This window comes from Cherax quadricarinatus, chromosome 7 (assembly GCF_038502225.1).
Source record: "Cherax quadricarinatus isolate ZL_2023a chromosome 7, ASM3850222v1, whole genome shotgun sequence".
NCBI lineage: Eukaryota > Metazoa > Arthropoda > Malacostraca > Decapoda > Parastacidae > Cherax > Cherax quadricarinatus.
Window position 1 is genome coordinate 63,038,125 of NC_091298.1, and position 16,080 is coordinate 63,054,204.

At 36.7% G+C, this 16,080-nt stretch overlaps 2 protein-coding genes across 3 annotated transcripts in view; one reads left to right on the top strand and one right to left on the bottom strand.

Moving 5' to 3' along the window:
* Positions 1 to 16,080, top strand: part of LOC128687056 (synaptonemal complex protein 1) — a 361,887-nt gene that overhangs the window by 99,715 nt on the left and 246,092 nt on the right. The gene's annotated exons all lie outside the window — the stretch shown is intronic.
* The window catches only part of LOC128687057 (CD109 antigen), a gene marked incomplete at its 3' end in the record, with an annotated part of 71,414 nt that overhangs the window by 20,597 nt on the left and 34,737 nt on the right, over positions 1 to 16,080 (bottom strand). Inside the window, 7 exon segments of the mRNA XM_070082600.1 lie at positions 4,051 to 4,251; positions 4,728 to 4,859; positions 7,018 to 7,182; positions 7,963 to 8,028; positions 8,924 to 9,042; positions 11,127 to 11,240; positions 12,409 to 12,525. Coding sequence (XP_069938701.1) covers positions 4,051 to 4,251; positions 4,728 to 4,859; positions 7,018 to 7,182; positions 7,963 to 8,028; positions 8,924 to 9,042; positions 11,127 to 11,240; positions 12,409 to 12,525 — 914 coding nt within the window.

A 16,080-nucleotide genomic window follows, 5' to 3' on the forward strand; every position in this document is an offset into this window, starting at 1 on the left:
GCCCCACATTCTAATACTGCATTTTTAAAACTATTCCATCCCTCTTCAACCCCCTCACTTCTCATCTTTGCACTAGCCCACCTTTCTGCCAATAGTCGCTTATATCTCACCTGAACTTCCTCCTCCCTTAGTTTATACACTTTCACTTCCCTCCTACTTGTTGTTGCCACCTTCCTCTTGTCCCATCTACCTCTTACTCTAACTGTAGCTACAACTAAATAATGATCCGATATATCAGTTGCCCCTCTATAAACATGTACATCCTGGAGCCTACCCATTAACCTTTTATCCACCAATACAAAATCTAACAAACTACTTTCATTACGTGCTACATCATACCTTGTATATTTATTTATCCTCTTTTTCATAAAATATGTATTACTTATTACCAAATCTCTTTCTACACATAGCTCAATTAAAGGCTCCCCATTTACATTTACCCCTGGCATCCCAAATTTACCTACTACTCCATCCACAACATTTTTACCCACTTTACCATTGAAATCCCCAACCACAAGTACTCTCACACTTGGTTCAAAACTCCCCACACATTCACTCAACATTTCCCAAAATCTCTCTCTCTCCTCTACACTTCTCTCTTCTCCAGGTGCATATACACTTACAATAGCCCACTTTTCACATCCAACCTTTATTTTACTCCACATAATCCTTGAATTAATACATTTACAGTCCCTCTTTTCCTGCCATATCTTATCCTTCAACATTATTGCTACTCCTTCTTTAGCTCTAACTCTATTTGAAACCCCTGACCTAATCCCATTTATTCCTCTCCACTGAAACTCTCACATCCTTTTCAGCTTTGTTTCACTTAAAGCCAGGACATCCAGCTTCTTCTCATTCATAACATCCACAATCATCTCTTTCTTATCATTTGCACAACATCCATGCACATCCAACAAACTGGCCATATCCCACTGAGGCAGGATGACCCAAAAAGAAAAACAAAAGCTTCTCTTTTTAACTTTAGTAATGTATACAAGAGAAAGAGTTACTAGCCCTTTGCTCCCGGCGTTTTAATCGCCTCTTACGACATGCACAGCTTATGGAGGAAGAATTCTGTTCGACTTTCTCATGGAGATAAGAGGAAACAAACAAGAACAAGAACTATTAAGAAAATAGAAAACCCAGAGGGCTGTGTATATATATGCTTGTACATGCATGTGTTTCTTCTTCTTATTCTTTTTAGTAATCTTTACAGGAAAAGGGGTTACTAGCCCATTGTTCCAGGCATTTTAGTTGGCTTTTACAACACGCTTGGCTTACGGAGGAAAGATTCTTATTCCACTTCCCCATGGATATAAAAGGAAAAGTAATAAGACCAAGAACAATTAAGATAAAATCAAAGAAAACTCAGATGAGTGTGTATAAATAAACGTGTACATGTATGTGTAGTGTGACCTAAGTGTAAGTAGAAAGACGTACCTGTAATCTTGCATATTTATGAGACAGACAAAAGACACCAGCAATCCTACCATCATGTAAAACAATTACAAGCTTTTGTTTTACACTCACTTGGCAGGACAGTAGTACCTCCCTGGGTGGTTGCTGTCTACCAACCTACTAGGAGAAGGTGTAGAGTTAATAAAAGTATTAGTCAGAGGGCTGAAGAGGGGTTGCTGAGGTGGTTTGGTCATTTAGAGAGAATAGGTCAAAGTAGAATGACATGGAGAGCGTATAAATCTGTAGGGGAAGGAAAGTGGGGTAGGGGTCGTCCTCAAAAAGGTTGGAGGGAGGGGGTGAAGGAGGTTTTGTGGGCGAGGGGCTTGGACTTCCAGCAAGTGTACATGAGCATGTTAGATAGGAGTGAATGGAGACGAATGGTTTTTGGGACCTGACGAGCTGTGGAGTGTGAGCAGGGTAATATTTAGTGAAGGGATTCAAGGAAACCAGTTATTTTTATATAGCCGGACTTGAGTACTGGAAGTGGGAAGTACAATGCCTGCACTTTAAAGGAGGGATATTGGTAGTTCGGAGGAATGTTATATATCTTTATATATGATTCTAAACTGTTGTATCTAGGCACCTCTGCAAAGACAGTGATTATGTATGAGTGAGGTGAAAGTGTTGAATGATGATGAAAGTATTTCTTTTGGGGGATTTTCTTTCTTTTTGGGTCATCCTGCCTCAGTGGGAGATGGCCGACTTGTTGGAAAAAAAAAAAAAACATGCATGTGTAGTGTGACCTAAGTGTAAGTAGATGTACAAAGACGTTCCTGAAATCTTGCATGTTTATGAGACAGAAAAAAAGACACCAGCAATCCTACCATTCTTCTTTCTTTCAACACATTGGCTGTATCCCACCAAGGCAGGGTGGCCCAAAAGGAAAAACGAAAGTTTCTCCTTTTACATTTAGTAATATATAAAGGAGAAGGGGTTACTAGCCCCTTGCTCCCGGCATTTTAGTCGCCTCTTACAACACGCATGGCTTACGGAGGAAGAATTCTGTTCCATTTCCCCATGGAGGTAAGAGGAAATAAACAAGAACAAGAACTAGAAAGAAAATAGAAGAAAACCCAAAGGGGTGTGTATATATATATGCTTGTACATGTATGTGTAGCGTGACCTAAGTGTAAGTAGAAGTAGCATGTGTACGAGACAGAAAAAAAAAAAAGACACCAGCAATCCTACCATTATATAAAACAATTACAGGTTTCCATTTCACACTCACCTGGCAGGATGGTAGTACCTCCCTGGGCAGTTGCTGTCTACCAGCCTACTACCTATCCACAACAAATTATTCACCCCTTTCTTTGTTAGTTTCCTAACAGAGAATTTCTTTACAGTATATTCTAATGGCAAGCATATTAACTCAAAATTTTTTACCATATTAATTAATAACAGATTCATCACCATATACTAATTTGTAACAAAATTAATCATAGGAGTAACATACATATATTTAAATAGTTCTTACAAAATTATTTGACTGAATAAAAAAAATTTCATTTCAATTTGCTTCTTATAAAGAGTACCATTACTTTTACATTATTATTACTATTAGTAGTAGTAGTATAATCATGGGATTAGCACTAAACTTATAGGGGTCATTCTGAACCTGGGAAATGGGGTTTAATAAAGCTGGATCCAAGGAAGGGGAGGATAGGTGTAATTCCTTGAATCAAAGAGCCCTACTACAGATAATTAAATTTGTGTTCTACTTTCTTCTTAATCAGATTTGACCATCATATTTCTACAAATATAACACTGGTGTGTTATTCCATATTCACACAATTTAAATGCTTTTCCAACCATACCTTCCTAACACCATTCCACACCCCACATTCCATTTCAAGTCTTTTTTTACTAATACAGTAGGCCCCCGTATTCGCGGGGGATATGTTCCAAGGACCTGCCACAAATACTAAAACCATGGATAGTAGTGAACCCAATATACAAGTCATTTTTTGTTTACATATGTATTATAAAGTTTAACTGACAAATTATGCACCATAAGTGAAGAATTATCACTTTTTCAGTGATGGGAAGCACTTCATGGCTTCTATTAGGCTTTGAAATACTTCTATCATCACTACTTTTGCACCTTGGGGTCATTATTAAGCAAAATTAAGGGTTATTTTTGGGCCACGGTAAACCATGGATAACCGAAACTGCGGACACTGGACCCGCAGATATGGGGTCTTATTGTACTAGTAAAATATTTAAATGGGATTATTTTATTAAATAATGCATATTAAATTGCAATAAGACACTGCAGATTTTATTGGATGTGCAATCTTTACTTTGTATTCATCAGAGCAAATAATATGCAAGTAATGTACCTTTTTTTTTTTTTTTTAACAAGTCGGCCGTCTCCCACCGAGGCAGGGTGACCCAAAAAGAAAGAAAATCCCCATAAAGAAAATACTGTCATCATCATTTCAACACTTTCACCTCACTCACACAATCACTTTGCAGAGGTGCTCAGAACACAACAGTTTAGAAGCATATATGTATAAAGATACACAACATATCCCTCCAAACTGCTATATTACTATATTACTGCTATATTACTAATATTAATAAACTTACTTCATTTGGAAAGGATGGTCCAACAACATCACCGCAAATTGAAACATGACCTCTTGGAGACCCAGCAACAAAGCGTCGTCGAATATCCAACGGGATAACAAAGGATTCTTCTACAATGATATCCATGTACTCGTAGACAACAGCTCTGTTTTTGAGGTCAAGTAAGATTGAAGTGTGACGGTCTATTGTTGCTCCTTCAGGCTGAAACATAAAATGTTCTGTATTAAGGTAACTGTTCTTTAATTAATAATCAAAGTTGTTTTGAACAAAAACTTAAGAGTATAGTGAATAAAATGACAAAAATATATGACCAATTCATATTCAAACAGGATGGAAATCAATACCACCAATAAGTAATATAGATACAGCTGAGTAACAAGTAATAAATATTTAAGACAGCTTTTACTGTAAGCCATATTTTTTTTTTAACACACTGGCTGTCTCCCACTCAGGCAAGGTGACCCAAAAAAAACAAAAACAAAAACACTTTCACCATCATTCACACATTATTACTGTTTTTGCAGAGACACCCAGATATGACAATTCAGATGTCACTCCAAACAACCAATATCCATTTAATAGCATTGTAGGATACCACAAATTATAAGGTATACAGTACAGACTGTGAGGCATTAAATAATAATGAAAATGCTATCAAGAAAATATTTCATACAGACCTCTACCATAAGCGTGGCTGTTTCTTCGTCCCTGCCAATCTGTGTTAGTGCTGACACCGTTACTTCAATCTCTCCCTGATCAACAGTTGCAACTATTGGGAATATAACCTCCATTGCACTGTCAGCATTAACCTGAAAATATTCAACAATATTTAAAAGTAGTGACTAATGTATCTTTTGGAAATTACATTATTTTGATACATGGTCAGAATGCACCTCTCAGCATTCAAAATCTCTGTTTACAAGGCAGTGTGCTATGGGTTATACACAAGAGGGACTTAACAAAGGTGCTGCAAATGGTGGAAATACAGTAGAAACCCAATAAACACTGTCAATAAAACACTAATGAAATATTATAAGCGTGTAGAAAGTGCGCAGAAAGTGTTGAACTCGCCAAGTTAAACATGATGGGACATTTTCCCTTCACCCGATGGTTAGCATATGCGAGAGTCTATTGCTGTTAGGGGTAAAGGCCTGGTGTCACCCATGGTGTAAACAACCACTTGTGCTGTGTTGCCTTGTGAACATGAACCATACTTTAATCAAATGCTGATCAAACAGTTTTGTATCTTTTCATCACCCTGTCTTGTCTCTTGGATACTAACCATGGCACCCAAAAGGAACAGTAGTGATGCTGGAGGTGCCAATATGAAGAATAAGCATAAAACTATGATCTTTTTGAAAAAATTGAGACCATCAAATGAAACTGTAAATAAATATATAATAAAACACCAAAAATTTGAAAACTCCTGAAAAGCAAGTGCTGAATATATTCACTTTTTCAGGTACAGTACAATATACTTCACAACAAACTAAAATAATGAAAGTAACAAATACAGTGGACCCCCGCATAACGATTACCTCCGAATGCGACCAATTATGTAAGTGTATTTATGTAAGTGCGTTTGTACGTGTATGTTTGGGGGTCTGAAATGGACTAATCTACTTCACAATATTCCTTATGGGAATAAATTCGGTCAGTACTGGCACCTGAACATACTTATGGAGTGAAAAAATATCGTTAACTGGGGGTCCACTGTATTTTCAAACAAACAAAACTGTGTGCCATTTTTTCCTGCTGCTGTATACAGGCAGGCCTCACTTTACAGCACTCTGCTAATGCAGCAGTTTTCAATTATACCCATTCTTCAAAACTTCTTACAATAAATATATTCATCACCGACTGTAAGCTAAAGATGAAAATATTTTAAGGTAAATATGTGTACTGTACATGCATTCTTTAGGCCTAGCTCTATTGCTAGGCCTAGGTTTTTACATGTATTTGAAAGTGGAAAAAAAAGGCTACATTTCACTTTACAGCGAATTTTGCTTCATAGCAGTAGCCCGGAACCTAACCTGCTGTATAAGAGGGGCTGCCTGTGTAATTTTTTATCCAAATGCATTTATTTTTTATAAATTGTCATTTGGTGCACTTGAGGTATGCTTATACATTTTTTAATAAAAATTATGAATGAAATGATTTTTTTTTTTTTAGCAAATTGATAACACTGCATTTATTATACGTATCATATTTTATCAAATACAATGATGTTCTGAATATGGCATACTCATTTTTGGGGCAGAAATTTGTCTTTTTGTTAATTATACAACCTCAGCCACCTCTCCACAAACTTGCCACCATGCTCATAGTACAAAAGTACAGTGGACCCCCGGTTAACGAACTTTTTTCATTCCAGTAGTATGTTCAGGTGCCAGTACTGACCGAATTTTTTCCCATAAGGAATATTGTGAAGTTGATTAGTCAATTTCAGACCCCCAAACATACACGTACAAACGCACTTACATAAATACACTTACATAATTGGTCGCATTTGGAGGTGATCGTTATGCGGGGGTCCACTGTATACTCTTTACAAAGAACCCATCTTAACCCTCCACACACTAATTCCTAACCCCTCACCTTCCAGTCCTACCCTCCAACCATATTTCTTCCTCATCTACCCAAAGTTTAGATCATTTATTTATTCTATGTGAGCAGCTTTGATATGTTTCATCCTCTAAAAAGAGTCAAGAGCACAGAGTATTACTCTAATCATGAGAGCACACTTGCTTTGAAGAGTAGCATCACTGGCATGACTTCTACTGTTTCAAAAGTTTCATAATTCAATCTACTTTCTCTATGAAGACTCTGAAATCTTGAAATCATAAATATAATCATGTTCTATAGTTGATGATTTTAAGTCTGAATAAACATGACTTCTGAGCACTGCCCTAGACTACTCATGAAACTGATTATTACCTAATCACTCCTCACTTTACTGCCACTTACTGAAACAAGATGCTGATGGTCACCAGCTTTGGTGCGAGGACGATAGAAGTCAACAACTCCATGTTCCTCCACCAACACAAAACGATGAGTATCGGCCCCATGAAGGACTAACAAAATCATCATTTCCTGTGGCAGATTGTTGAATATCATAATCCGCATTCCGATCTGCAAAAGGGAATAAAAGCATAAGACAATATTACACAGATCTGCATACAATAAAGGTGTGTATTATGTGGAACATACATTTCTGAAAACTCAGGTTTTATAAGTTATGCTATGAAATGGTATAATACGTACAAGGAAAACACGTGGGTATATACAATTTAACTCATATTTTTGAAGATTTAATATACTAATACTTTATTCAACTTTGCATTCTGATAAGTTCTTGTATCCATAAGTTGATTTATCTTGTAAATGGGTGCTGATACTAGTCTAACAGGAGGAGGTAAAAAAAAAAAAGTTTTAAATACTTCATGCCGTTTAGTGGTGTTGTAAAGGTTTTGTGTGTGGGAGGCTTATATATCCAGCAAGTATTTGTGAGCATGTTAGATAGGAGTGAATGGAGGCAGGTGGTTTTTATGATGTGTAGTTGCAATGTGAGCAAGGTAACATGTACGAAGGGATTTATGGAAACCAGTTAGCTGGACTTGAGTCCTGGCGATGGGAAGTACAGTGTGTGAACTCTGAATGAGGGGTGAAGATATATGCAGTTTTAAACTGTAGCATTGGCACCCCTCTGGCAAGATAGTGATGGAGTGAATGGTGAGTGTGTTTCTTCTTTTTGGGGTCACCCTACCTCAGTGGGAGACGGCTGGTTTGTTGAAATTTTTTATATACGTATAACATCCACTCTGAGTGTTCATTTTTCACACTATAATGCTGTACTTTGACTAAACATTTTAAACTCTGCTCTCTATAATACAAAACAGAGCATTATTTTACCTGTTCTCCACGTCTGCAAGAATCTGGCATCTCCAAGCTGATGTACATGGGTGGCATTGCAGAGTACTGAAAGATGAAGTAAAATAAGTAGTAACCCTTTAAGTGTCCAGACCTTCGATCTGAAAAGTGCCCAGTGTCCAAGAACTAAAAAAAAAAAAACCAACTTATGAAATGGTAAAGAATCTTTTTCTCAAGGTAATAAAACAAAATGTATGAAAATTTATGGAAAGCTGATGAAATTACGCTATTGCAAATTTTGCTGTGTCAGCGATATTTACGCATTGGTGATTTTGCCCACTTTGAGTCCTATTTTAGGCCAATTACGTGAATATCAAATAGTATGCAATACCGACAGGTTGTAGATAAGACACAAAGGCAACATTTAGGCAACTTTATTCCAAAACGTTTTGCCTACACAGTAGGCTTCTTCAGTCGAGTACAGAAAGTAGGCAGGAGCAGTAGAGATGTGAAGACGATGTAATCAGTCCATCACCTTTGAAGTCGTAGATTTGAGGTTGTCAGTCCCTCAGCCTGGAGAAGTTCTGTTCCAGTGCTTACCACATAGACCCATTCTCTCATATCCAGGCCCAAATTTACCACTCACAGCTTATCTGAGTGAGCTGAGTTCATGGTGTACAACTATGTCACCAACACCAAAAGGGTTAACAATAAAAAAAATGCCAATTATCAATTAATATCTCAATACTGAATGTGAAGACTTTTCTATGCAATGAAGGAAAAAATGGATAGTTATTTTGGGGAGAAAAATAACTGCTGGCGATTTTGAAATAAAGTTATATGTTACATTATCAGTTTTTACGATCCAGCAGTTATTTCACTAAAACTACCAAAGGCAGGGAAAAACTGAGCAGAAAGAAAAGGATGCAAAACTAATAAAGTATAACTGAATGTAAATGCAGAAGTACTAATGAAGAATTAAAAAGAAATTTTCAGGTCTTACTTTTAGTGGGTAATCGATAAGACCAAACCCAAATTCTTTGCTGACACTAAATGCATTGAGCACATAAGGGTCATCCACCTTGGGCAACTCAATGTCATTCTGCTCATGTCCCTTATGACCTGTGTGAAGAAATAAATTTACATATAAAAGAATAGAATGTTATTAATGGAAAACATGCATCCTAACTAAAATAAGAAAAATAATGCTATGAATGAGTACAATAATATACTTTTTATGTTCAAACTTTCTAATTTCTACTACTTTTACATAAGATGAAGGTACAAAAATAAGCGGTGTAAATAAATCATAATAATTTTGTTGTTCACAAATAAAGATGTGATACATGTAATTAACTGTGTAGTAGTTCAGTCTTCATGTACATGAAAATTGAGGACATGAGTATATTAGTAAGATGGTGGGTTCAATGAACTTTATACACTCGTTGTCACATTGGAAAGGAAAAACCCTACAAGACAAATTTTTCTCATAAACATATTCATTCAACTGTCATCTTTCCAGAAGTGTGCTGACATCAAAATCACATTATTCCTCAGACTGAAACATCCTCACTCTTCCTTCAGTGAAGGAACTGCCCTTTCCACCTCCAGGACTCAAGTCTAGCTAACCAATTCCCCTGAATCCCTTAAAAGTTACCCTGCTCACACTCCAACACATTCATTAAAAACCACGTGTGTTCATACACTCCTACTGAACATGCTCCCACAAGCCTGCTGGAAGTTCAAGCCCCTTAAATTTTCAACATCTTTTACTCCTGTCTTCCAACCATTCTTTGGACGACCCTTCTACCTTCCACCTCAGATTTATACACCCTCTTTGTCAACCTATCCCTGTCCATCTACATGCCCAATCCACCTTGGTAACCCCCCCCATCAAATCTCTGATTTATGCCCATGGCTATCCCACATTGCCTGTAAGTTCTACTCTTCAAATTCTCTACATGATATTCACCACACTTTCCTCTCGTATGTAAAATGTCTGCTGCTTCTAGCCTCCTTTTCAATGCAGCATTCAAAACTCATGCCTTGCACTATATAAAAGTGTTGGTACTAATATACATGTCAATACACATTGTTTTACATGTCCTGTTAGGACAAGTTACATTTTTTTTTTTTTAACAAGTCGGCCGTCTCCCACCATGGCAGGGTGACCCAAAAAGAAAGAAAATCCCCAAAAAGAGAATACTTTTATCATCATTCAACACTTTCACCTCACTCACACATAATCACTGTTTTTGCAGAGGTGCTCAGAACACAACAGTTTAGAAGCATATACGTATAAAGATACACAACATATCCCTCCAAACTGCTAATATCCCAAACCCCTCCGTTAGAGTGTAGGCATTGTACTTCCCATTTCCAGGACTCAAGTCCGGCTATATGAAAATAACCGGTTTCCCTGAATCCCTTCACTAAATATTACCCTGCTCACACTCCAACAGATCGTCAGGTCCCAAATACCATTCGTCTCCATTCACTCCTATCGAACACGCTCATGCATGCCTGCTGGAAGTCCAAGCCCCTCGCCCACAAAACCTCCCTTACCCCTTCCTTCCAACCTTAAAAGTTACATATGGAAACTATATTCAACTCTCCATGATTTATATTTTGTAAGAGAACCATTAAAAGAAAGTCACACCAATATAAATACACTAATTATATTGAAGTGTCTAGGGCTAAGATTCTTTCTAAATTACTTTTATTTTAAATTTCAAGCCAATCATCTGCCATTGTCTTACATACAATCCTAAAAAACTGTTTTAAATTACTGAAAAAATTACCATATGACGATTCAATGTATAGTCTGATAACATATTTGTTTCACATCTTAAGCAAATTGACTTCAATATTATAGAGGCTATATACTGACAGAAGCTTCCATGTAGACCCAGGGGGCAGATCTACTATGAAACTAACGAAGCTTGAACTTCAGAGCCCCTAATCCTGGAGGCCCCAGAAGCAACTTTAGTCCACGATGCATAAAATTTTTGGGTCAACTGTATGACAAGGGGTTGGGAAGGGGCCCCCTATTGCATTAGATTAGAACACAATAACCACATTGCATTAGATTAGAACACAATAACCACAATGCATTAGATTAAAACACAATAACCACATTGCATTAGATTAGAACACAATAACCACATGTGAGCCAAGATACATATAACATTAATATACTGCTTTACCTATATTTATATCAAGCCAAAGCCAATCACCATCTTCTGTATCAAAAAAGTCGGAGAATTTGATGTAGCGATGAATACGGAAGTCCAATTCCTTGTCTTCCAATGGGTCAAAACCTGAAGAAGTAAATCATTAATACAACTGCATGATGCATATGCAAATGCAGACTTACAATACACATCTGTACACTAAATTAATATACTGATATAAAAATACATCAATAGTGAATATTTTTATCAGAGATATGCATTATACAAAACATTTAAAGAGAGTGGTATACAGGTAATACTTTGACTATTCTATGGACCAGAATAATTCAGAATCCAAAATAATCCAAAAAATCCAGGCACTCTTAGTTTAAAAACTAGATTCTGAAATGGATCATGTTCTTAAGTAACATGAATATCATGACATCAAGTTAATATTTGTGACTTCCACTGCTATACTCTGACCTATTTTCTTTCTTCCTAAATAAGTTAAAGCTTGTATCATAGTTTATTTGGTCTTTTTTAACTTTCTACTGTGTAGACTGAAGAATACACAGTAACTTGTAATGCACAGTACTCTTGTTCAGTCTACACAGTAGACTTCTTCAGTCAAATACAGAGGCAGCAGGCATGGTATTGGAGTAAAGATGATGTACTATTTGAGTGAAGAAGTCTACTATGCAGGTGAAATGTTTCAATCAACAATAAAGATACCTAACCATTGCACATGTGTCTTACTCTTCAATTTTTTGATATTATATACCATTTTCATGTAGGCAGTAGGTTGGTAGACAGCAACCACCCAGGGAGGTACTACTGTCCTGCCAAGTGAATGTAAAATGAAAGCCTGTAATTGTTTTACATGATGGCAGGATTGCTGGTGTTTTTTCTGTCTCATACACATGCAAGATTTCAGGTACGTCTTGCTACTTCTACTTCCACTTAGGTCACACTACACATACATGTACAAGCATATATATACACACACCCCTCTGGGTTTTCTGCTATTTTCTTTCTAGTTCTTGTTCTTGTTTATTTCCTCTTATCTCCATGGGGAAGTGGAACAGAATTCTTCGTCTGTAAGCCATGCGTGTTGCAAGAGGTGACTAAAATGCCGGGAGCAAGGGGCTAGTAACCCCTTCTCCTGTATAAATTACTAAATTTAAAAAGAGAAACTTTTGTTTTTCTTTTTGGGCCACCCTGCCTTGGTGGGATGCGGCCGGTTTTGTTGAAAAAAAAAAAAAAACTTTTCAACATCCTGCTGGCTCTAAAAATTCTAACTGCCCAGTATACTCACAATCCACTTCATCAAAGCCATCAGTACAATCGACAACACCATCACACCGTTTCTTGGTTGGATAGCAGCCACCGACGAGACACAAAGAATATCCGTCTGTTGCATTACACCTGCTTTCTGAAATAGCAAAAATATTCCCAATCAAATATACTTTGTGTTAACATCTGCTTAAATGAAATTAAATTTAATAAATAATATGATTCACCACATTATGTTAATTTTGTAATACCATAATTAGTATGCTAAAGATATAACAATGCTGAGATTAGTTTTCATCAACTAAAGATACTTTACCAAGCCATATAAAACTCAAATTAATAGTGTCACTGTACAGCTTCTTGGTCATAAAACACTGAAGTTTAAACTGTAGTAGTAGCTCAATTCTTACTTTCTAGATGCAGCTGCTAAAGATAATATTAAGTTCAGTTCTCACCTACCAAACAGCTGTACAGCTTCTTGGTTATCAAAACCTATTTAAAACTTAAACTCAAGAAGTAGTTCTGCTCTTACTAGCTTCCTACTTGCAACTGAAGTATAATCAATACCAAAATAAAAAAGGCTGTAAAATCACTACAAGATGGCCAGGTGCATACAATTTTCTCAGAATGGTCGATTATAACAAAGAGTTGCACATGTTTTCCTTGGCACAGGTGCATACAATTTTCTCAGAATGGTCGATTATAACAAAGAGTTGCACATGTTTTCCTTGGCACAGGTGCATACAATTTTCTCAGAATGGTCGATTATGGAATGGTCGATTATAACAAAGAGTTGCACATGTTTTCCTTGGCACAGGTGCATACAATTTTCTTAGAATGGTCGATTATAACAAAGAGTTGCACATGTTTTCCTTGGCACAGGTGCATACAATTTTCTCAGAATGGTCGATTATAACAAAGAGTTGCACATGTTTTCCTTGGCACAGGTGCATACAATTTTCTCAGAATGGTCGATTATAACAAAGAGTTGCACATGTTTTCCTTGGCACAGGTGCATACAATTTTCTCAGAATGGTCGATTATAACAAAGAGTTGCACATGTTTTCCTTGGCACAGGTGCATACAATTTTCTCAGAATGGTCGATTATAACAGCACTGTATGTTTTTTCTACATACATTTAATAATGTATTTTGTTACACTGTTAGAGAATGTAAAGTTCAGTACAGCTACAAAACCAGCAATAAAGTCAGTAGCTAATATTTTGTTGCCGATAACCTACAAACAGATACTTGAAAGATATGATGGAAATGATTAACCCCTTCAGGGTCCAAGGCCAAAATCTGAAGTGGTGCCCCAGTGTCCAAGAATTTAAAAAAAAAAAAAATTGTTATTTTTTCTTATGAAATGGTAGAGAATCCTTTTGTGAAGGTAATAAAACAAAAAGTACGAAATTTGATGGAAAATTGACGAAATTATGCTCTCGCAAATTTTGATGTGTCAGCGATATTTACGAATCGGCGATTTTGCCGACTTTGACTCCCATTTTAGGCCAATTACATTATTCCAGTCAACCAAATTCTTAGCTATTTCACTAGTATTACTTCTATTCAATCGATTGAGCACAAGAAATCGCCAAGTCAACTGTTTCAACTACAAAATAATGTGATTGGAAATCGGTAATTTGGCCAATTTAACACAAAGTTCAAAATATTCCAATTTCAAAATAGGGTCCAGAATAAACAATGTAGGTATTCCTGGCACTAAACTAACATTTCCTCTGTTCATTAGTTACGTTTTGAGGCTTTACAAATAAATTCCAATTTGATTTCTTATTCACATAATGAATTTTTATTCACACCAAAAAATAGAAGATTTACTGTTATGCAAAATTGTAATAATTGTATAAATATCATCACCACATTTGTAAATGTATATTAGACCCATCAGCTCGTGTGTATTAGACGTGTGAGGTCGTTTGTTTACTCTTGAACATCGGCAAAATTTTAACATTTCCGCTACTTTGAGCTCAGTTTCAAGCCATTTCCAGTGCTAAAACCAATCAAAATCATCTCTATTTCTGTAATATGTCTTCCATTCTATCAAATGAGACCAAGAAATCGCAAATACAACTATAAAAAACATACGAAAAAACACTGCAAAGTCACTGTTTTAATCGAAAATCATGGTCTCAGTTTTTTTTCTCTCATTATACACAATGTGCTGCAGGATTTGTTTTATGTGGTGCACACATACCACATAGATGTATTCTCTCATATCTAGGCCCAAATGTACCACTCACAGTTTATCAGAGTGAGCTGAGCTCATGACGTAGATCTACGGTTTGGACCCTGAACGTAAAGCCGTAGATCTACGGGATGGACCCTGAAAGGGTTAAGGTGCATGAAATACAGTGGACCCTCGAATTTAGTAGTGCCGTTTCTGTATGCAAAACTATTTTTATCTATAAAATGTATTTTTTGTTAATATTTTTGGGTGTCTGGAATGGTTTAATTGGATTTACGTTATTTCCTATGGGAAATGTTAACAAAAAGTACATTTTATAGATAATAAAAATAGTTTTGCATTCAGAAACGGCACTACTAAATTCGAGGGTCCAGTGTACATAGTTAACCCTTTCTCCTGTATAAATTACTAAATTTAGGGTGACCTAACAAGAAAACTTTTCGTTTTTCTTTTTAGGTCACCCTAATTTTGGTGACCTAAAAACAAAACTTTTGTTTTTCATTTTAGGGCTGGTCATGGATTGGGCTGTGGGGGCTTTGATCCCCGGAATGCCCTCTAAGTAGACTCCAGGCAGACTCTGCCTTCGTGGGATATGATTATGTGATTATGTGTGAGGTCAAAGTGTTGAATGATGATGAAAGTATTTTTCTTTTTGGGGATTTTCTTTCTTTTTTGGGTCATCCTGCCTCGGTGGGAGACGGCCGACTTGTTGAAAAAAAAAAATATATATATACAGTGGTCCCTCAATAATCATCCATAATCCGTTCCTGGAAGTGGGACTATTATCGAAATGGACGATTTTCGAATAAATTTTCCCCATAAGAAATAATGTAAATCCAATTAATTCGTTCCAGACACCCAGAAGTATCAACAACAATTTTTTTTTTTTTACCTAAAAGATAGATTTACATGCACAAAAGAATGAACATTCAACATGACAGTTACCTTTATTGTAGGCTGTTGTTGATGAATAGAAGACAGGGAGGAGGAGAGAGGGAAGAGAGGTTATTTGGAAGGGAAATCCCCCTCCATAAGGACTCTAGGACACTAATAAAATGTATAAATGAACACTGGTAATAGGGGTAGATGATGAGTGGAACTGTCTGCCTAGTAGGGTGATCGAAGCTAAAACATTGGGTAGTTTCAAATTTAGGTTGGATAAATACACGAGTGAGAGGGGTTGGATTTGAGTCGGACTTGCACCTGAGCTTATTGCTTGGGTAGCATTTGTTCTGTTAGTGGGTTGGATTTGTGAAGGACCGGCCTAGTATGGGCCAACAGGCTTATTGCAGTGTTCCTCCTTTCCAATGTTCTAAAAGCTATGGCTTGGGTAGTTTCAAATTTAGGTTGGATAAATACACGAGTGAAAGGGGTTGGATTTGAGTCGGACTTGCACCTGAGTTTATTGCTTGGGTAGCATTTGTTCTGTTAATGGGTTGGATTTGTGAAGGACCGGCCTAGTATGGGCCAGCAGGCCTGTTCCAGTGT